Source organism: Cherax quadricarinatus, chromosome 64, assembly GCF_038502225.1.
Source record: "Cherax quadricarinatus isolate ZL_2023a chromosome 64, ASM3850222v1, whole genome shotgun sequence".
In the NCBI taxonomy this organism is placed as follows: Eukaryota; Metazoa; Arthropoda; class Malacostraca; order Decapoda; family Parastacidae; genus Cherax; species Cherax quadricarinatus.
The window spans coordinates 9,857,370-9,880,623 of record NC_091355.1 but is presented as its reverse complement, the minus strand read 5'-3'; the positions used below and the strand labels follow the sequence as shown (position 1 = coordinate 9,880,623).

Genomic DNA, 23,254 nt, shown 5'->3' with positions numbered 1-23,254 from the left:
CTTTCCAACAGAGTGATGCATCTAATTTGTCTTTAGAATCCGGAGGTCGCTTGTCTCAGGTAATGAACTCTGTGGTTGATCTACGGCAACAAGTGAGAGCTTTCGCACTTTTACAGGACGAAGACTCCATGAAGGCAAGGAAAGAGTTTTCAGAAATTTTAGCCAATTTTATATTTAAACTTGTATAATAACATCAGCTTTGTATAGTTTTGTGAAATTATTCAAATGCAATATACTTTTATCCTACAGCAAGTACTGACCCCTGACGAGAAGAAAGCTAAGAGGAAGGAACGTATCCCTCTTTTGAAAGCCTGTGATAATCTTAGAGATAATTTATTGAAATCTGGCTTACATATTAAGGTAAGAACAAAAAACTTAATTACTCCATTTTCTTAATTTATTTTTTCTGTGATCTATCAGCTTTAACAATGAGATTTGTTTAGATTATGCAAAATCCTACTGAATGAGTCACATGGCAGACACTGAGAGTGATTTTTGCCCCTGGCTATTTTAGTTAAAAAAAATTTGTTTATATTATGTAAGATACTATTAAATTGTATATTAAATTGTTATGGTTGTTGTAGGATGGCAGTGAAAGACAGAAACACAAGGGGCAGGTTAGTATAGTGGGTTTAAAGAAGTATTTTTCAGTGGCTTGGACATGTGAGAATGAATGATAGAATCACAACAGTAATGTGAAGGTGCAAATTAGAAGGTATTAAGAGGAATAAGTTACAAACTTAACACTTTGGAAAAGTAGGTGTGTATACATGAAAGAGCCCAGTGAAAGTAAAATAACGACTATGGATAGATGGGATACAGATACAAACTTGGAATCTTTTGTCTTGGCTGGTCCTGCACAGGAAAAGTTCCTGGGAGAAACAAGATGTCAAAGAGATAGAAATTCAAATGAATTTCTAAATTTATTAAAAAGGTGTGTGTTAAATCTTTGAAATTACAGAGTAAAGAGGAACATCAGTGTCAAGACTCTCTTGATACCCATTCAGCTGTTTTTCAATTGCCAACTGATAATTCATTGACTAATAGTTTATTTATGTAAGACAATCTGATAATTGTTTTTATAAGAGGAATCCTAAACAGTTTAATTTCATTCTTTAGGTTCTAAACTGTGAAGTGTGTATCAGGTTCCTTATTGTATTTTAATAGGTTTTAGAATCGGTGGAATTGACTGAAATGTATCAAACCATACCCCCGGCCGGGATTGAACCCACGGTCATAGTCTCAAAACTCCAGCCCGTCGCGTTATGCCCGTATGCATAACCTTCCCATAAAAAAAACAGAAAAAAAAAATCACTGTTGTCAAATATTGCATTACTTTTAAATTTCAAATTCAAAGTTGTTAGAATGAAACAGAAGTTTTATAATTACATACCATTCTCTCTCCAGGATCATCATGGCAGCACATCATGGTCTATTGCTGAGGAATCTGTTGGTGAGTTTCTCTCAGTATTTTATTGTTTGTATATGTGTATACAGTAGTGTAGTAACATATGTAATTTATGTACAAAGTCAAAGAGTAATTATAATAATTTAATGGAACCAAGACAGAGATGTGAACATAAAAATATACTGTACTAGTATATAAACCATAATGTTCAGTATAAGTATAATGAATTTGCCTAGAACAGGGTAGAATGGTGAATGGCATTCCAAACGTGAATGCCTGTTTTATTTAAGGCTTGGGGACGTCTGATGAGGACTTCCATGTTTGCCTTTATTTTTTTTTTAACTCTTGAAAGTGGTGGAAGTATGTGATTACCTCTATGTAGCAACAGGTTGTAGCATTAGAATCTTTGATAGAGAAGGAGAGGTCAATTTGTCGGGTAATATGAATGCAAGAATGGGAAACAGTAAGGTAGCAAATAATGAATAAGGGGTGAAAACACATTATCACACATCCATTTTCCCCTGTGAACACCCACAGTAAAAACTGTATCTCACTTTTTCGCTCAATTCACTTTCTTCACCTCCATTTTTTCCCCATTATGTAGAGGCAGCCTGACAGCTGAACCACCAGAACTGGTTGATATCTCTGACTTCTTATCTTGAGATGAGTGATACTTCATTTTCTCAGTCTTCTGGCAGGTCTGAGCCTCTAGAATATGTAGTAGATCATCGTTCTCCTGTAACCACCAGACAACCTGACCTGTTGGACTAGAGTATTGTACTCCCAGATGCTATTTCTGGTAAAATGCTGTTAATCACTCTCCAATTTAGATATGGGAGGTTGAAATCTCCTAAGATGGTAATGTTTGGTAGTATAGGATTTTGTAAACTTCCTAAGCAGCAATCAGTGCATGTATTCCTTATTTGTTCAATTAATTCCTCTGCTGTTGTCAATGGAATTTTCTTTGAGAATAATTGCCAGGTGCATGTTCTGTACTTTTATTCTGAGTACTTCTGCAAAATCATTTGATTATTTTAGCATTTCTGTGTAAATTAATGCATTTTTCACATACAGTACAGACCTATTCCCTGCAGCCCTCTGCAACTTATTTGTTCTAGGCTTGATACATAATTTTTCAATACATAAGCTTATGGATTATGCCTAGGATCACATACACACTTGCAATTAGAATAGGGATACAAACCCCTAGACTTCCATTTATGAGCAATTCCTAGGTGTTACAACTGTTTTGAGTGTGGACCTGTTCTAGTTACAGGAATTTTACTCAAATATTTTTTAAGGTCAACACTCATTTCCTTCCTCATGACTTCACAGACTGTGTGCCACAGCAAGGATTGCAATGTATTGCAGTCCAACACCTTTAGGAGGTTCAGCTCCCTGCAGTGTTTTCAATTGCTCCTTCAGCTCCCTGCTATACCATATCCACACTTTTAATGCATATTCTATATTGTATTTGTAGGTTCTTTGTGAATACAGTGCATTTTGTTTTGTCCATGACTAATGTTCCATTTTCATGATCATCTTCAGTGCTTCTAAAAGTGCTTATGAAAGAAAGGAGAGATTCCTAGCATTAGTATCTGTGTACTGCGTTTAAAAACTAGGTGATTTTAAGTAGTTAGGTATGATATTTTTGGAAAAGTTTGGTGAAGAGGGACAAGTTGGTCTAATGATTATTTAATAATACTTAATTTAAAAAATATTTTGTAAACCAATTTGGACAGTGTCCAGTAATGACGTAAAAGTGGGCAGCACAGTACTTTGCATTGTGAAGGAGGAAGGGTGAGGGTGTTGCAATATGGATGGCCATTCTGAATTTTGATGTCAGTATTTTCATTAGTTTAAATTGGGAAGGTACAGTATTTCATCATTTGTCTGAATTCAAGAGCTGTATGACCACCAGATGGGTTTGGTGCCAACTTGTTAAAATAAATACATGTACAATACATGAATAAAATTTGAAAATTTTCTCTTTCAGGAAGTGATCAACTGAAGGAAGACAAGGAATCATAACTTTAGTTATTAAATTTTTCTTTAATGTAAATAAAACATTCCTGAGAGATTTAGGCAATGATGGTAGAAAGAGCAACTGTACTTTAGCAGCTAAGTAATCTAAATTTAGTGTACAGTATTTTGATTTAATGGAATTTATACCTCACGTTGCTTTTAATTCTCTTTGGTAAAGATTTTTTTTCATATTTTGAAAAGTGGCAGACCAGAGGGAGGATGGGTGTAGCACACTTTTTAGGTTCTGTTTTTTTTTCCCATATTAGTGTCTTTCTCAAGTGTTTGGCAAGACCAAGAAATTAACATTTTGGTTCTCAGGACAGTATAAATCATACCCCTTAGTGAAGCACAGTGCCTTGATGCTGTAGAGGAGCTCTTTATCCAAGGAAGTGAACCTATCTTCTCTGAATCAAACTTAATTGTCCCCTATTCACTGAATGACCCCTCCTATGGTTTCAGTACTTCTCTCATATATAGCAACTGGTGTTAATATTAGTCAAACCATTCAGGATCTGTGGACAAATATAAAGTGCTTCTTCCAATTACAGCGAACATCATTATTCATAAAATTGCTATTTATTGAGGAAGTAACACTATATTAGTGGTGCCTTGTTTAGGCCTAATTAGAGCCTTTCAGGAGCACTTGAAATTGTTAAGTCTCTATCCAGTAGGGAAGCACTTCATCCTACATAAGTAAACAAGTAAAAAGCCCTAGCTCCTTCCCAAGGGAAATGAAAAGTTGAGATATAAAGCAGTGTTGTACTAGGCCTAGGAAAGGTTAGTTTGCAGTTGCTCGTAAGTAGTAATATTGACCGTTTAGTCACATTCAGTCATGACAAAAAACTGAAAGTTACAATGAAAGTCATAAAAAATAAAAATAAAAAAATGTCGTAGAATATGCCAATCTATAACTTATTAAAATCACCTTGTAACCCCCCCCCCCCCATTATAGAGTTGCTTGTATGACAGAGGGTTCAAGAATAAAAATCATAGTACCATGGCTGGAAGTTGCACTTGAAAGAGAAGCCTTATTACAATGTCTGTCCTGGACCATTGTCAAATCACAAATGGGGTGAGAAAAGTAGTGAAGGTCAAGAGATTATTCAGTAGGTGGTAAGGGAAGAAGGTAGTAGTAGCAGTAGCAGAAGTTAGTGTATAAGAACAGGATTACTGAAGGAGCTCTACCGGATTTTGTCAGGCAGGATTAGTGATAGTGAATTACATTTATTTCTCTCTCTCCTGTACTCTGTATGATGTATTTAATTTGATCTCAGCATTTCCTAATTCTCTAGCCAGTGTTTGCTTTTCATTTTTCAGAGTCTGCTTCCTTTGAGAAACCCTTATTTATCTTCACCTATAGAGGGGAATTGAAATATCTCCATACTAACATCCATATCCAGAAGAGCAGGGAAGAACTGCAGTAGGCCACTAGTCCAAGCTAGGAAATACATGGAAGCAGAAAAGAGGAAAGTTAGAAGATATGTCAAGAGAAAAGTAGAGGAAGTGGCAAAAGCCAGGTAGTCACAAGTATTCTGAAGGTTAGAGCATTTTACAGTATGTTAAAAAAGGCAAGAATCTGCAGAAGCAGTCAGGATTAAGATTCATGCTGTAAAAGTTGTGCATAAGGACTGACTCAGCAAAACAGTATCCTTGAAGGTTAGAAAAAGGTGTAGTTTTAGAGCACAAGTATTAACTGGTCCTCCTCTAAGTCATATCATAAAAGGAGTGGCTAGTTTCACAAAGTATTGGAGAGAACAAGAGAAGGAAATGGAGTAGATACTGGAGCATCAGTGGCAGTACTAGTATAAACATGATTACTGCAAAAGGTATTAGCTTGACAAAAATCAAGTTTGATAGAGGGTGTTTAAGCTCTTAAATTAAATCTTACAATACTGTTCTCTACCCCTCAAGGGAGGTTCCTTGATGCTGGTGAGGGGTTCTTGATCTAGGGAATTGGATCTGTGCTCCAGTTCCCTGAATTAAGCCTGAATACCTTCCATTCCCCACCCCCAAGCACTATACTCTATGGGTTTAGTGCTTCCCCATGATAATAATCATCAGGTCATCCCTTATACACAACTTTCCTAACATGAATCATAGTCCTGACTTTGCTTCTGTAGATGCCTGTGCTGTATAGCCCTTGTGGCTTAGCACTTCTTTTTGATTATAATAATGTAGATGCCTGCCTTTCTCGGTATATATACTGTAAAATGCTATCTTCAGAACACTCGTGACTTGACCTGACCTTTGCCACCACCCCTCCTTTCCTCTTAGCCTGTCTTCTGCATCTTTTTTGTCTTCCCTGTCATCTATTTCTTGTTTCCTTATATTTCCTGGTTTAGGCCAGTTGGCCTACTATAGTTCTTTTCTGACCTCTGGAAGACAGGTGTTAATGTTGATATATTTCAATTTCCACCACCTTGAAATATAATTCACTATCACTAGTCTTGCCTGGTGTGGGCCAATAGAACTGCAGTGCTCCTCTTCTACACTTTTTGTACTACATTCTGTACTATTATATCTACTGCTAACCCTACTTCACTACTACTATTTACCAATTGCTTCTTACCCAGTCTCCTACCACATGGTCTTTTGGCTTCTACTTTTCTCACCCGAGTTGTGCCTAGAGAACAGTCCAGGACTGACCAAATCATAAGGTTCCTCTCTCAAGTGCAGGCTTCTGATGAAGAGGGGTATGCACTTTTATTCACTGGAAGTGCTGTATAGCCCTTGTGGCTTAGCATTTTTTTTTATTTATAATAATAAATTCACTGGAAGTCATCATCATAAGAGTAGATTTCACAATGCCACAGAAAAAAAAAAGTGACAGTTTTAAACACTTGAATTTGTTTATTAATTGAATGAAATGTTTGTTAATGTACATAGTGTAAATATAAATTGTAAATAAAAGAATTTTTCAACAATACTTTTATTGTTCAAAAAAGTTTTCACAGACAATGAAAGACAAGTATAAAAAAATATTTACATTATATTCTAAGCGGGCATGAAAATTGTCTCCAGTTTAAATGGTCAATTCTTATTCCATACAATGTACGAGTGAACTTCAAAACCAAGCAGCTCACAATGCTTGTTTAAGAAAGTTCATAAAATAAATACAAATGTGTTCTACAACTCAAAAATGACCCAAGAATTTAAGGATAAAAATTATCCAACAGTACAGGTTGTTTTGGGTCCAATTATTCACGTGCAACAAGAGAATTTGTAAATACTATACATTAAATTGTTAAGAAACCCAACAGTTTGATTCAGTAGTGAACTTATCCACAACAAGTCACAATTTACACGAACTTTACGAATGGCAACTGCTACATATTATTGCTTTGAAGACAATAAAATAATATAAAAAACTGTACATATAAATTATTGAAAGCATTGCCTTTACAAAATGGCAAGTTTTTATGTGGAATATGAAATAAATGAGTTTTCATAATGGTCCCTCCATACTAAAGTGCCATTCTCTGTATTATGGCACTTAATATACATATAGCTCTAGGACTGCTGTATTAAATTATGAGCTGCAGTATGGATTGGGAAAAGTAATTAAGAGATCAATACATAATCTTATTAACACTTGGAAGCATGATGGACACCCTGGGCCCAAACTTACCCAGCACTTGAGATCGGTAGTACTTTTAAAATATAAATTATACTTCCTTTGTACCAGAGAACAATCAAGATAATATTTACTAAATCAAGTTTAAAAACTCAAATGCTGTTCAAGAACTCTGGGCATGGATGTGCCAGGTTCACAGAATAAGATCATCTGACTAGATTATTAAGGGTGAAACTTCTGTGACAGGGCAAGGAATTATGCACTTGAGACTGGTATTACATAGCATTGTCTTCCTTTATAATGCAAAGGTACAAGAGTTACATTACCAGACCAAGATAAGAGGACTTTCCATTCCTGTCACATTAACAAGGCAGTATATATTTTTAAATGTATATATAAATGAATTTATGTCATCCTTCCATACAATAAACACCCTTAGCAACACAGTATGATTCAATCTGAAATAGCTGGCTAGAAATATATACAAGAACAAACTTCAATACCCGTTACTGGTTCATACTGTTGTGGTGGCTCTTGGAACATTAAGTATAGATGCCATGTACTTCATGATCACAACAGTTATATTCTTTACCTTTGTGCTTTTACATGACCTGGGAGGTGAATGTGTCATGTGAATACTGTCATGAATGTAAATCACTATAAAACATACCTGCACTCTAAGTTTAGTTTTTTCAACCTTAATTTAGCAAATGACTCAAAACTTTTCATACCTACTCCAAAACATTTACTCCATTATGAAGAATAATGATTTGTCTAACAATAATGACAAAGGTGTTTAATTTTTTAACAGTTATTTACCATTTTTACATAAGATGCAAATGGAATACTAGATATAAAAAAATTTAACTTCTTTAGAGAACAGTGACAAATGAAACATTTTCATTAAAAAGATATGTTAAAGGCTTTGTTAAGACAGGCAGCATGATGATTTTCATTTATAGCTTGCTGATAATCCTCCTGTCACATTACTAATGATCTTGTGAAAATTCGAGCAGGGACTATGTATTTATAATTCTCATCTTCTAAAAATGCCACATACTAACTCCCACATGGAAACCATAGGACCAAACCCCTCAATGCTTCTTAAAATCATAAAAATGAATGGGGCAAAGTGGGAGAATGGTGTGGTAATCAATATAGGGAGGGATAAAAGCAGCACAAGAGATGAGCAGTTTTGTGATGGTTAAAAGTGAACTATATTTGAGCATTATTTCCAATATAACCCATACAGCTTGCATTTAATATATGGAAGGTATGCAATTTCAAGTATACTGAATGACTAACTACTTCCACACATTTTGAAAATGGCAAATTAATATTGCACTGCAAATCACTTAATTTTATCAATTTCAGAATCTTATGGATATAATTTAACTTATGGGATTAACAATATAATGCTCAAACTCGATTCAACAATGATTCCATCAAGTACTGTCCTTAATATTCTATGTACAACACCAACAACATAATTTGGAACACACTAAATGTGTGTTATCCACACAATAAGCTGGTACTCTTGATGCCACTATCATGCTTACTTAGGAATAAAACTTCACACCCACCACACGATGGTCCTCTATTCGTTGGTCAAATTTCTAAGTGCCAGGGCTGTTTTTAAATGAGACACTTTAAATACACTATATCCCCAAGATATTAATTAACTATGTGTGGAATGTATCAGCAGCAATACAATGAAACAAGGTTTAAGATAAATGGTTGTACCATTCATTATGAAAATGGGCCAACAGTTTATGAATTAAACTTCACACACTTGTCAGGTGAAAGAGGTAGTGGGGGTACTCCCAGTATCCTTAAATTGTTTGTTTCTAAAAAAAAAAAAAAAAAAAAAAAAAAAAAAAAAAAAAAAAAAAAAAAAAAAAAAAAAAAAAAAAAAAAAAAAAAAAAAAAAAAAAAGCATGCCATTCCATCTATACTTGTATGCAAAGGAGGAGTACGTTGAGCGTTCAATCATACATGCGACATAACTGGCACTATCTATGTCACTTTCTTTTCCATACTCAAAAAAGCTAGGTGACGTGCAGAATTTTCCTCAAATGCTTTGACAGCTGGCCATCTTCACACTTTGTGCCCAAGATGTAATAATGCTTTGAAAATTTCCTGTAGTACCTGTATATTGCATTTTTATCTGGCTAGGAAGTGAAAGCAGCCACCATTTGCTTGCACTAAAAAACAATGTGTGAAGAGTGATTGTTACTTCATCAAATATACCCAATGAGGAAGTATAAATTAACAAAGGTACATGTATATGATGTTACACATTAACAAAATCCTTTATAGAAAATTATTCAATACAAAGTTAAATGTTAAATTAGCATATTATGAATGTACTCACTAACAACAGCACACCATTTCACCTACCAAAAATGGCTAATGCATTAACTGCATATGTAAAGTACACCATTATAGCACTTTTAGACAATTTCTACAGCAGGAATTTTTGTCATATATAATATATATATATAATATATATATAATATATATATATTATATATATAATATATATATATACACACATGATCTAGCAATTTCTCAGATGGTGTAATCTTTGTAAAGTAACTTTCAATATCAAATCACACATCTAAACATTACAACATTTCTGAATAGGAAACATTTCTGACCTACCATTGTTTGATTATCTTGGTAAGAAATTTTTTTTTATGAACAGGGAGCAACAGCACAATCTGTGCAATTATTCCTCTTTATAAACATTAGTGCCAACACTGAAAACAAAAGTACAGTTGTATGTCTAAAGGGTATAGTTCCAATGCCCTCACAAGAAAGTATTTCTAACAACCTTAAGAGCATGGAAATTAATGTGACTGGACACCTTCATGGTACCCATAGTAGTATGAATTGGACACTTTCAAGTAAAAAGACTGGATCAAGACAGCTGTGTGCATCCACATAAGCTGAAATCAGCAATGCAAGGGATGATCAATATTCAGGATGATAGGCAATTAAAACCCAGTGTCAGAGAGCAAAGGTTGGTAAAGCACAATCTGTGTGCCACACACAAGTAAACCCTCTTCAATTACCAACAACCTCACAGAGCTGTCTCTTTGCGAGGAGTGGGTGTGGAGACATGACCTGGTGCTGTACGGGCTGAGGCACCACAAGACCCAGTTGTGGTAGGAAGGCTAGATGTTGGACGGAGGCCATGTGATGTCCTCTGACGGGGCGAGCGAGATGCAGTTACATCCCGAGAAGGCTTGGCCTCTTGAATCTTTCGCAACAAGATCTGGAAAAATAAAAGAACAATTCTGATAACATAAAAGTCAGTATTAACTTTAAAATGTTTTGTTATGCTATTAAAAATATGAAGTCCATTTCCTGTAAAGATCTGATTACTGCACTCTCCAACTTTATATTGTAATAAAATACAGTACCACGTTAGCACTAGTTTCCATAGCCAAAGAAATGTTAAGACCCAGTTCCTGAAGCCATTATGTATCTCTAATCCTTAAACAGGATGGGTATAGTGCATAACATTGCAAAACTATTACATGCAGCCTGGTGCTCCTAAACTGGTAAAGAAACATTACAGGAATATGAACTACAGTAGGAAACAGAAAAGTAGAGTATATACGTAGGTATGTGTGTGTGTATATATGTGTATTTTTTTGTTAACACTTTGGCTGTTTCCCACAGAGGCAGGGTGACAAAAAAAAAAAAAAATTCCACCATCATTCACACTCACTGTCTTTGCAGAGGCACTTAGATATAGCAATTCAGACGTCACTCCAAACAGCCAATATCCCAAACCCTCCCTGAAAGTGCAGGCATTGTACTTCTCATCTCCAGGACTCAAGCCTTGGTAACTGGTTTCCCTGAATCCCTTAAAAATATTACCCTGCTGACACTCCAACAGCTTGTCAGGTCTCCAAAAACCATTCATCTCCATTCACTCCTATCTAAACAAGCTCACACATGCCTGCTGCATGTCCAAGCCCCTTGTACACAACCTCTTATACCCCCTCCCTCCATCCTTTCCTAGGATGACCCCTACCCTTCCTTCCCTCCACTACAAATTTATACACCCTCCAAGTCATCCTATTTTGCTCCATCCTCTCTAAATGACCAAACCACCTCAACAACTCATCTTCAGTCCTCTGAATAATACTCTTAATATATTCACACCTCTTAATTTCCACACTATGAATTCTCTGCATAATATTTACACCATACATTGCCCTTAGACATGACATCTGCACTGCCTCCAGCCTCCTCCTTGCTGCAGCATTTACAACCCATGCTTCACACAAGTGTGCTGGTACCACTATACTCTCATACATTCCTTCTTTACCTGCACCACTTGCCTTTTTTCCTTCATCAATTCTATGGCTGACCTCACCCTTCATTAACCCATAAATATTAAAGTTGATTTGTAATTTTTACATATTCACAAGACAAAGAAAATACCAGCAGTTCTACCAGAGTGCAAAATTTTAACAGACTTCTATTTCACATACATACAGCAATGCTTGTACCTCAATGGATGGTTGCTGTTTACCAACTTATTACCTTAACCCCAGAAATTATTATTCAAGCCTGTATTGATGCATTAAAACTGCCACTGCAAACTGTTGAGTATAATATCAAATAGTATGCTTCCATTTGACCTTATACAGGAGGAGGTCATCATATCAAAACCTGATTATTTAACCCTTAACCCTTTGAGGGTCCGTCCCGTAGATCTACGGCTTTACGTTCAGGGTCCAAACCGTAGATCTACGTCATGAGCTCAGCTCACTCTGAAAACTGTGAGTGGTACATTTGGGCCTAGATATGAGAGAATACATCTATGTGGTATGTGTGCACCACATAAAACAGATCCTGCAGCATGCTGTGTATAATGAGAGAAAAAAACTGAAATCATGATTTTTCGATTAAAACAGCGACTTTGCAGTGTTTTTTCGTATGTTTTTTATAGTTGTACAGTGGACCCCCGCATAACGATTACCTCCGAATGCGACCAATTATGTAAGTGTATTTATGTAAGTGCGTTTGTATGTGTATGTTTGGGGGTCTGAAATGGACTAATCTACTTCACAATATTTCTTATGGGAACAAATTCGGTCAGTACTGGCACCTGAACATACTTCTGGAGTGAAAAAATATTGTTAACCGGGGGTCCACTGTATTTGCGATTTCTTGGTCTCATTTGATAGAATGGAAGACATATTACAGAAATAAAGATGATTTTGATTGGTTTTAGCACTGGAAATGGCTTGAAACTGAGCTCAAAGTAGCAGAAATGTTAAATTTTTGCCGATATTCAAGAGTAAACAAACGACCTCACATGTCTAATACACGCCAGCTGGTGGGTCTAATATGCATTCACAAATATGGTGATGATATTTATACAATTATTACAGTATTGCATAACAGTAAATCTTCTATTTTTTGGTGTGAATAAAAATTCATTATGTGAATAAAAAATCAAAATGGAATTTATTTGTAAAGCCTCAAAACTTAACTAATGAACAGAAGAAATGTTAGTTTAGTTCCAGGAATACCTACATTGTTTATTCTGGACCTTATTTTGAAATTGGAATATTTTGAACTTTGTGTAAAATTGGCCAAATTAACAATTTCTGATCACTTTAACCCTTTGACTGTCGCGGCCGTATATATACGTTTTACGAGGTGCCGTGTTTGACGTATATATACTCATAAATTCTAGCGGCTTCAAATCAAGCAGGAGAAAGCTGGTAGGCCCACATGTGAGAGAATGGGTCTGTGTGGTCAGTGCACCATATAAAAAAAATCCTGGAGCACGCAGTGCATAATGAGAAAAAAAAAACTCCGACCGTTTTTTTTAATTAAAATGCAGACTTTGTGGTCTATTTTCGTATAGTATTTATGGTTGTATTCTCGTTTTCTTGGTCTCATTTGATAGAATGGAAAACATATTACAGAAATAGAGGTGATTTTGATTGATTTTACTATAAAAAGAACCTAGAAATGGAGCTCAAAGTAGGGGAAATGTTTGATTTTTGCCAATGTTCAAAAGTAAACAAATGATGCCATTGTCCAATAAATGTCCAACTAGCCATTCTAATATGCAGTCATGAATGGGTTGATGTTATTTATACAGTTATTACAGCATTGCAGTAGTCTGCATAATAGTAAGTAATATTTTTTGTTTGAATAAAAATTCAAAAAAGAAAGCAAGAGTAATATCAGAAGGGCCTGGAGACGTGACTGATGAACAAAGAAAACGTTATTTTAGAGCCAGGAATGTCTGCATTGTTCATTCTGGACCTTATTTTGAAATTGTCATATTTTTTAGATTTTGTGAAATTGGCCAAATTGCAAATTTCTGACCACATTATTAGGTAGTTGAAATCAGTAAATGGGCAGTTTCTTGTATTCAATCGATAGAAAAAATGAAGTTCTAAAGAAATAGCTATGAGTTTGGGCGACTGGAACAATGGAATTAGCCGAAAATAGGGCTCAAAGTGGGCGAAATCGCCGATTTGTAAACAGCGCCGAGGTCGCTAACTTCGCGAGAGCATAATTCCGTCAGTTTTCCATCAAATTTCGTTTTTTTGGTGTCATTACAATCGGGAAAAGATTCTCTATCATTTCATAAGAAAAAATAATTTTTTTTTTTTTTAAATTTTGCGACACCAGGAGACACCTCAGGATTGGGGGTTGCAACAGTCAAAGGGTTAATTTGTAGTTGAAACAGTTGACTTGGCGATTTCTTGTGCTCAATCGATAGAATAGAAGTAATACTAGTGAAATAGCTAAGAATTTGGTTGACTGGAATAATGTAATTGGCCTAAAACGGGAGTCAAAGTCGGCAAAATCGCCGATTCGTAAATATTGCTGACATCAAAATTCGCGAGCATAATTTCGTCAATTTTCCATCAAATTTCGTACTTTTTGTTTTATTACCTTCACAAAAAGATTCTCTACCATTTCACAAGAAAAAATAACAAATTTTTTTTTTGAAAATTCTTGGACACTGGGGCACCACTTCAGATTTGGGCCTTGGACCCTGAAGGGGTTAAACTGTCCAAACAGATCTACGTTCACATGCATAGTGCTCCAAAAGTAGATCTAATTTTTTTTTTACATATTTTTAAATACATAACAAAAAAAAAAATGAATATCTAAGTTTTTTTACACGTTTTCAAATGTAAAAAAGAAAAAGACGCTCTACATTTTTTACATACTTTCAAATGTTGAAAAAACGTGGATCTACATTTGGACAGTTTAAGGGTTAAAGGTAGATGTTGAAAATTGCAGCTCAATCTATGAATAAACAAATAGGCAAGCATTATATGCTACTAGGGTATATATATATATATATATATATACCTATATATATCTAGGTAATAGGTTGGTAGACAGCAAACGCCCAGGGAGGTACTACCGTCCTGCCAAGTGAGTGTAAAACGAAAGCCTGTAATTGTTTTACATGATGGTAGGATTGCTGGTGTCCTTTTTTGTCTCAAACATGCAAAATTTCAGGTACGTCTTGCTACTTCTACTTACACTTAGGCCACACTACACATACATGTACAAGCATATACTCTAGGTGCCTGTCGTGCTGAACAGGTAAAACTTGCGATTTTGGCTTAAACAGCAATGCTCTTCTTGCCGAATAAGGCGAGTGAAAATTTGTGCATCCCTTATACCTTTGATATACCTTTGAAAAGTTTTGAGATTTTATCTACTCTGAGTCCGGCCATGGGTCAGGCTCCAATAATTTCGCAAAAATTATTCTGAACCTAACGAAAAAAATATATTTCATTGTGACTTGATGAAGCCCACTGTGTGGGTGAAACGTTGTCAATAAAGGATCATATTTTACTGCTTATGTGTTTATAATTCCATTGTGTCAGTATTTTATACCATTTATTTCCATCCTACACTTAAATATTATAAAAAAAAAAACTTGTCAAACAAAGCAATGACAAAATATTAAAAACTTTGCAAATCTCCTATAGTAAGAATAGAAACCACTGTACAGTTAAAACACTAATTTGTGAAAACATATATGTATATGTATAAATTTAATCAAGGAATTATAGAACTGTGCTACACAAAAGTGTAGAATACTCTTACTATGATATTTAACACTAATGGTACAGTATCGTTGAAAAGTAAGTTCTGCTTGTGAAATATGGCTTAACTGGGTTATCCTTTGCTAAATCATTAACATTATTGCCCATGTAGCTAATTAGTAATGTCTTTGCAAGTTCCATCAATGTTAATTCTTAATAGGAAAGCATGTATGCTTATATAAAGCAAAATATGTAGTCAATTACATACACACTACATATGCAATACACAACTTACCAGTTTTGTACGGCTAAATCAATCTGCATCTAAACTGAATTTTTAATGTAGGTATATCCTAGGCCGCAGTGGTTCCCAAACCATTTTTGGGGGGTAATGGAGGGGTGACAGAAAAAAAGTTATGAATTCTGAAAATCAAGAAAACAATGCGGTACCCGGTATGAGGATTATTGTTAACTTTGTCTTAGTATATAAAGTTGTAAAGTAAACCTATTATAAGTAAGTAATAAAGTTAAACCAAATAACAGTAAACATCAAAAACTAATATACAGTATTAGAAAAGAAGAAATATATAGCTAAGTGTGTGGAAACCCAAAAGTATTTTGACAAGTATGCTTCAGGACAAAAGTCACTCAGTATCCCAGATCGACCTGTCCAGTACGCGTCACTCACTTCCTGAGGCTGCCTCTATTTCACACTGTCAGTTTATCTGTGAGCATCAGCCGAGGTAGACATAAGCTGGTATGTATGTGTACTGCCCTGTGCAGTATATAGTTAGTATGTATTTACCCACTGTTACTGTGAATTTGTAGCTATTATTAATTTTATATATAATGTATGTGTGGTTCTTAGGTTTTCAATGGTTTTGCTAGGATTAGCAGAGTATGCGAGGCTGTATACGTTCACGTTTAGCCATATATATCAATAATAACAACATTTTGTGAAAGGGGTAACATGCTTTATGTGGCATGTTAAATTGGGTAACAAGCTGAAAAAGTTTGGGAACCACTGTCCTAGGGTGAAGATTTTATTTAGATTATTAATCCAGAGGGGTTAGCAAATCATGATAACCAAGAAAGTAGTTATGCTTAATTCAAATGGGTTGTAAATTTAAAGAACTTTCATCTACCAGATACACAGCCTCTTCTCACTTAGTGATGTAGTCGTTTACTGATGCCTCGGACTCACGACAGGCTCTTTGACCAGTATTTATACCTAAATAATGTATATTTGAGCTGATTTCCTCTATTCTGTTATTTCAATATACATTACACTACTGTACAAACATTTAAAAATATACTAGAAATATTATAAATGGTGCAAAGGTGATATTAAAACAATATCAAAGATGGTTGACACAAACCTATTATTATAGTATACACTACTCACTTAGCGATGAATTCATTTAACAACGTGGTCTTAGGAAAGGAACTCCATTAAGTGAGGAGAGGCTGTATTCACTTTATGTAACATATTATACAAATATGACTACCAATAACTTACAATAAATGGACAGTACTTATATGATACAGACTTGCATAAAAACATGAAGTTGCCTATGTAGAAATTATAAAGTTATATATAATTTTTAATTTTGCATAAAACTAACCTTATGACCTAACCTAAACTCATCAAAATGAAAGTATTAATGTAGTATATATACAGCTTTATTTATTTAACCTATTTAAGAATTTGCATAATTTAAACTTTTTCATAGAGGAAAAAGGGGGAACTTTTCAAACCTGTAATGTGTGCTGTAATATTAGCTACCTAAACTTAAGTCTATTAACTGAACATGAATTTGTTGGGTTATCCTAGTTTAAATCTACAGTACACAATTTTTTACTAGTGTATTCCTACATCTACGGGTCTTCAGAATCAACATACAAATTCATACTGATGTAGCTTTTCAGAATAAAGCTGTCAAGAATAATTCAAACCCCTTTTTTAAAGATTAAAGCAACTTCAGTGTATATAGAGTACACAGATAAAACACCTCTCAGTTATGTATAGTACTGCAATGCCTGTGTTTGACTATGACCCAAATACAGTGGACCATATGCACGCAATTAACCAGTCAACTAACTGACCTTTGTTGGTCACAGAACTATGGACAAATTAATACCCTAGCCTTTCTTCTTTTAAGGTATACCTTTGATGCATGTTGAGAGTTTTCCCATTTCCAGACCTTGGGTGTAGGAAAACCATAATTTTCTTGTTTAAGATACAAGATACAAGATTTTGAGGTCTACTCTATCAAAAGTTTTCTACAGGTCTATGAAGAGGGCCTGAGAATATTCATTTTCAAGAGTTGCACAAGGCAGTTCAAGCATTTTTATAATTTCATCATTTATACTTTTTGGGCCTAAAACTAAATTGGCAGGAGTGGAGTATATTGCGAGGAGTAAACTTGCTTATGAATTATGCTTTCAAAGATTTTAGAAAGCAATGGTAAGCTGGATATTGGCCAATACAGTTATTTACCTCAGATTGCCTCCTTTGTGTATTGGGGTAACCTTTGCTATCTTAACCATCGTCAGGAACGTTCTGGTTTCAAACTTCCAATAGTGGGCAACAGCACACGCGCTGCTTTTCATACGTTAGTGGCAGTAAATTAAGTTTTCTGTCTTGTGTTTCCGTGAATTTATTATAATTGTGACCTCAGAAGGATCAGTGGGAGCTAGATAAAAGTTTGGTAAACTTTCAGTAAGGCAGTCATTTGCCTGAGCATTTCAAGCTGGGATTTTGCTAGCTAGTCTTGATCCGATAGTAGAAAAGATATCATTTAGTAAGTTGGCTCTTTCAGCAGGATGGATGTTAGGTTTATCTGATTTAATCAAGACTATATCTCTTGTTTCAACCAGTTTTCAAGAGCCTAGGGAATTTCAGAAAGGGTTTTCTGGACTTTCATATCCCAATTTATTTCATTAAACCTGCTTGCACAATAAAGTTGTTCAGACTTCCTTATTAGATTAGTAAATACTAACATATATTCTTTAGTCTGTTCCTGAGTTATTAAGCCCAATATGAACTGTTTTTCATTATGTTTTTATCAGTTATGTTTTTTATTCAACTGCGTTCCATTTTCCACTACTATGAAATGACTACGTGGAATGATCCATCCAAATTTGATGCTTTGTGTGAATAACAACAAATAATGATGCATGAAACTTCAGCATTTTCACAAAGGATCTTGCACTGCAGTAACTGTTTCTACCATTATTATTCTCTAGTCTTCACAAGTTACCTGAAGACATGAATGGTACACTTATCAAGATAACCCAGTGTAAAGTATATAATTAGATTTTATTCAGATTATTAACCCATGATAACTCAATAAAGACACTATGGGTGGGAACATTGGGCATGTTCCCTTATGTTTGTTGCCCGCTTACCTAGCAGCAAGTATGTACCCGAGTGTTAGTAGACTGCTGTGGATCGCATCCAGGGGGGACAAGATTAAAGGACCCCGATGGAAATAAGATAGTCCCCAGTGACATACTGACTGTACTGGGTTATCCTTGGATACAGCAAACTACCATTAGTGCAACCGAGTAATATATTACAGTAATTTGCAATTAAGAAGAAGTATGTAGCCAAATCATATATCCAATGCATCAAGGGTTATTCAAAACCCCCTGTAGTCTACCTCATAAATGAAATTACTGTATATAGATTGTTACTTAGGATAACACGTCAAACCATTTTGTCACAATAAGAACAGGAACATAATAGATGACCTCTGGCAGTAGGCCTACTGGTCCATTCCAGGCAGCTCCTATTCAACCACCCATTCATTCATTCATCTATTTGTCTAACCTATTTTCAAAACAACTGCTCAATGGTTTGTGCCATTCATTCACAACTCTGTCAAACCAGCACTTTCCTATATCATTTCCAAACAAAAATTTAAACAACTTTATTCCATTACTGACTTATTTTGGTTAGAATTCTTCAGATTATTTTGCTCTATTAATTACAATATTCTTATTGTATAATCATATCTCCTCTTATTTCTGTAAAAGTATGTGTAAGTTCAGGAAAACTTTCTAAAACAGAATTAATTTTCCCCATTATGTTTTCCACTAGTTACTGTGTATGTATTATTGTAAGAGACCACAACTCAAGCTGCATAAACCAACTTTTGTGAATTATAATTAACAGCTCTAGTTTTTGGCAAACAACAGTGTCATTATGCAATTTTCAGGCTAGGTAACAATCGACTGTAGGTTGGTAAACATCAACCATCCAGAGATATTATCTTGTCTTATGAGTAAGACAAATATTAAATATTTTACTCAGGAAAGATTTCTGGCTTATGAACATGTATGATGCCAGGTAAATCTTACAAGCTTCCACTTACAGAGCATATACTTATCTTTACTTTCCCGAATGTTTTTATTTCAGTAGTATTTCCTTTCCAATTAAGGAAACCTGATCTAAGATCAAAGGGGATGATGATCCCTGGACCCATTATTATATAATAATTATATAATAATTACCCCAGTAATGTGGAGAATCACTGCAAATTTAAAAATTCCAAAATGTGTGACGTGACAGATATGGCTACTTATTTGTAGAAATGTAAAATGAACCTTCCCAAAGCTAATTATGTAAATGCTTGTATTATGTTACATCTTCACATAATCAGCAGAATGTAAGTTATCTCACCGACATTCTTAAGTCATTGATCATACTCAGAATTTTTCCTACTGGCAATAAGTTTTATATACCATAAATGTAGTAAAAACTATCTGTAAGAACTTACATAACATAAACCTAAATTATGTTGTGGAACATAAGACACTTATGCAACAGTTCATCAGTTTTGTACTGTACCTTGCACTTTCACAAAATTATATATTTGGTCATACAAATCTGTATACAAACTTGCCACCTGGATAACTTGCTGATATCGCCGATTTGAAAAGTTGATGACTTTGCCCAACAGCAATCAGTAATACGCATTCAAGTGATAAATTATTTAACCAAAGGTGTCCCAACAAAGCCATTTAAGAGAGTAATTTCCATAACAGGTTCTTATAGGCTTAAATCAATGTTTGATCACTGGGTTATCCAAGGTATAGCGCATAATCCATTATGCAAGACAATTGTAAAATTTTAAAGTTTAATTAAACTTGAATAAAAACTTTGTCTACTCTTTTATACGTCACACAAAGTATTTATCTCCTTTGGTCACTACTATACAGTTTGTTACAGCTACTTCTCCAGAACTTTATTGCCAAACCAGATGTGTGATATAGCATATGGTTACAAACGGGTTTGCTAAATTGTTTTGTAATAAAGGATTTACCAGCATTTAGAACACAATTACCAGTGTACAAGATTCTTCAGGCATATTATATAATTGTAATGGTGGAAAAGTAAGGAAATTGCTTACCATGTTTTCTCTACGGATCTTATCATCTTCTCTCCTTCTGTTCACTGAAGAATTAGCAAGTTTGTGGACGGGCCGACTATTGTTAGAGGAACTTTGGTGTTTGCTACGGCTGTGGGCACTCATAATCTTCTGCAACAATATTTGATTTTCTCTGTCTATCCTCCGAACTTCATCATTAGTGAATGACATATTCTTCCTGCGATAATGGTGCATTGTTCTGCGTAGATGACGGTGATGGGGACTGGCATCAATGGGGTGAATGGTGATGGGAGATGATGGTTGGTGGAGGTAATTGTTTTGATGTAGACTGCAGTCATTGCTTCTATTATTGACTTGTCTGTGCTGCTTCTTCTCCAGTTCTACAACAGCCTTGAGCAATAAGGTCATGTCTGTGGAATCATCACTGTTGCTGTGACTGTAACCATTGCAGTGAGGCTGAGAGTCGTAGCCCTGGTCGTTGGAAGAGTTTTCTTGATGATAATCAAAACTCAAATCCCTGTTGTCGTGCAGTGCCAGTGGAGAGGTGCCCAGGGTACGTCTTGGCAGTACCGGAGATAGACCCAGGGGGCTTGCAGTGGCCGATATTAATGGTGAAACATCCGTAATATCACTCTCACTGTCACTATCCTCATAATCACTGCTATCACTGCTCTCGGTTTCCGAGGAGAGGTTAGAGTTCTCGCCATCCATATACACCAGAGTCCCCCGTTCTATGAGTCTATCCACCTGAGACTTGGGATCATCGTCGTCACTGCTGTCACTGTGGTCACCGTCAGTATCACTGAGGTCACTCTCCTCCCACTCGTCAGAGGTGTAGGGGTTGGGGTCTACGTGTTCCATGACTGCACTGGCGCCTTGCTCCTGTGCCTCTACAGAACTCGTACTACCAACCTTCCCTTTCGTGTTAGAACCACTACTGACACTTGCACCACTATCCTCGTCCCTCGACACCTCCTCAGAGCCCTGATGACCTTCCACGGGGCTCCTCCTCCTCCTCTGTTGCCTAGAAGAAGTGTCCTCCACACAACGGTACCGCGAGTCCACAAAACTCGCAGAGGAAGAACCGATCACAGAATTTAATGCTGATCCACTAACACCTTTACGGCCTTTAGTCCTTTCAACATCGTCATCTTCATAAAAACAAAAGTCCACTCCACCACAAATGTCAGGCTCGTACTGTGTGCCGTTCAGTCCTACTTTGTGAGCCATGCTGCCCCGTACACGGGTATTATATGAGTCCCTTGCTAGCCATCCGTCTGCCAACCTTCCCCCGACACTGGCCGTCCTGCTGCCATTGACTACCCCAGGTTGGCCAACCCTACACCTGACGTCACAACCATTCTACTCATACTAACCAAACACAAGCTTTCAAAACCATCCAACAAATTACTCTGACTGCCACCTTGAACTATTAAAAAGCAACGGTAATGATGAATACGTCCCTTGATGCAATTTATACAAACTAACAGTATCTAAATTTCGAGTGTTGGCAGGTCCGCGGTGACGTCTATGTAGGAGGCGGAGTCAGAGTGAATCATGTGTAGAGCAACTGACAAGGGCTCCACGCAAGCCACATTTTCCTAAGAACAGTCGTGTGAGACGGTTTTCCTCAAAGTGGGGGCCCTCTATCCTTTCTTAACCATCAGATAAACCTGTTCGCTCTCTCTCCGGGCAACCCCCCTTTTTTTTTTTTACCAAGTGCAATGGCAAGTGCTTGATACCTTCCTTGCATTGTATCATTAAACAAAGACAAACTGTTTTATAGCAACCGAATACAGAAATTGTGTAGCAATATCTAATAAGTCATAATTTACGTAAGACTCAATTCAGTCTTCCATGACAAGTTTGAAACAAAGCGAGAATTTGGCCTGGGGTTATTGACCTACATACGACGGTTAATTTTCAATGAACGGTTCCTGACACATCAACGCCTTTATGTATGTACGTGTATATATATATATATATATATATATATATATATATATATATATATATATATATATATATATATATATATATATATATATATATATATATATATATATATATATATATATATATATATTATATATATTATATATTACACGATATGGGCATTCATTTGCATGACTACCACAGGTTTAGCACTTTCTCATAATAGTAATACAGAGAAGTGGAAGGCTTGCATGTTTGGATCTTAGTACAAAAATAGCAATGACAGAGTGGCATTAACTGTGAAACTTGTGGTGGATAAATAATGTTTCAAGTAGCAGTGCTGTTTTCACCTTCCTAGTATGACACCGCTGATCGAGGAATTTTTTGTTGCTGATGTCTTAATACAACGATATGAATATTCAGTACTAACACTACAATAACACCTGATAATGAAGTTTCGTAATGATTTGTCAATAAATGTTTCAAGTAGCAGTGCTGTTTTGACCTTCTTTATATATGTATATGTATACGTACACACACAGTGGATCCATAAACAGCTTTAAGAAGAGGTATGAAAAGGCTCCTGGAACGGGAGGAGTGACCTAGTAGCAACTAGCAAAGAGGCGGAGCCAGGAGCTATGACTCGACCTCTGCATATATATACCTGGAGTTTACCTGGAGAGAGTTCCGGGGGTCAACGCCCCCGCGGCCCGGTCTGTTATATATATATATATATATATATATATATATATATATATATATATATATATATATATATATATATATATACATACATACATACAGTGGTCCCTCGTTTTTCGTAATTAATCTGTTCCTGGAGGAGCTACTATATATA

At 35.7% G+C, this 23,254-nt stretch overlaps 2 protein-coding genes across 4 annotated transcripts in view; one reads left to right on the top strand and one right to left on the bottom strand.

Moving 5' to 3' along the window:
- The window catches only part of CysRS-m (cysteine--tRNA ligase-like protein, mitochondrial), a 51,877-nt gene extending 43,704 nt beyond the window's left edge, over positions 1-8,173 (top strand). For 2 of the 3 annotated variants that reach the window (XM_053792899.2, XM_053792898.2), the window contains exons 13-16: positions 12-134; positions 250-360; positions 1,408-1,453; positions 4,751-8,173. In XM_053792899.2, the coding sequence (XP_053648874.1) occupies positions 12-134; positions 250-360; positions 1,408-1,453; positions 4,751-4,857 (387 nt within the window). In that variant the 3' untranslated portion in view covers positions 4,858-8,173. Of the gene's footprint in view, positions 1-11; positions 135-249; positions 361-1,407; positions 1,454-3,404 lie in introns of all 3 variants that reach the window. The other variant, XM_053792900.2, reaches the window with a different exon arrangement.
- A 726-nt stretch (positions 8,174-8,899) lies between these two features.
- On the bottom strand, positions 8,900-21,792 carry LOC128700011 (cilia- and flagella-associated protein 97). Its single transcript, XM_053792901.2, has 2 exons — positions 20,485-21,792; positions 8,900-10,287 (listed from the first exon to the last, which is right to left on the bottom strand). The coding sequence occupies exons 1-2, from the start codon at positions 21,691-21,693 to the stop codon at positions 10,093-10,095; spliced, it is 1,404 nt and encodes a 467-aa protein (XP_053648876.1). The 5' UTR covers positions 21,694-21,792; the 3' UTR covers positions 8,900-10,092.
- Positions 21,793-23,254: the final 1,462 nt, after the last annotated feature.

Coding starts and splice junctions, on each gene's coding strand:
- LOC128700011 (XM_053792901.2), bottom strand. CDS start 21,693: ATGGCTCACAAAGTAGGACTGAACGGCACACAGTACGAGCCTGACATT. Junction 10,288..20,484: donor AGATCCGTAGAGAAAACATG/GTAAGCAATTTC, acceptor TTATTTTTCCAG/ATCTTGTTGCGAAAGATTCA.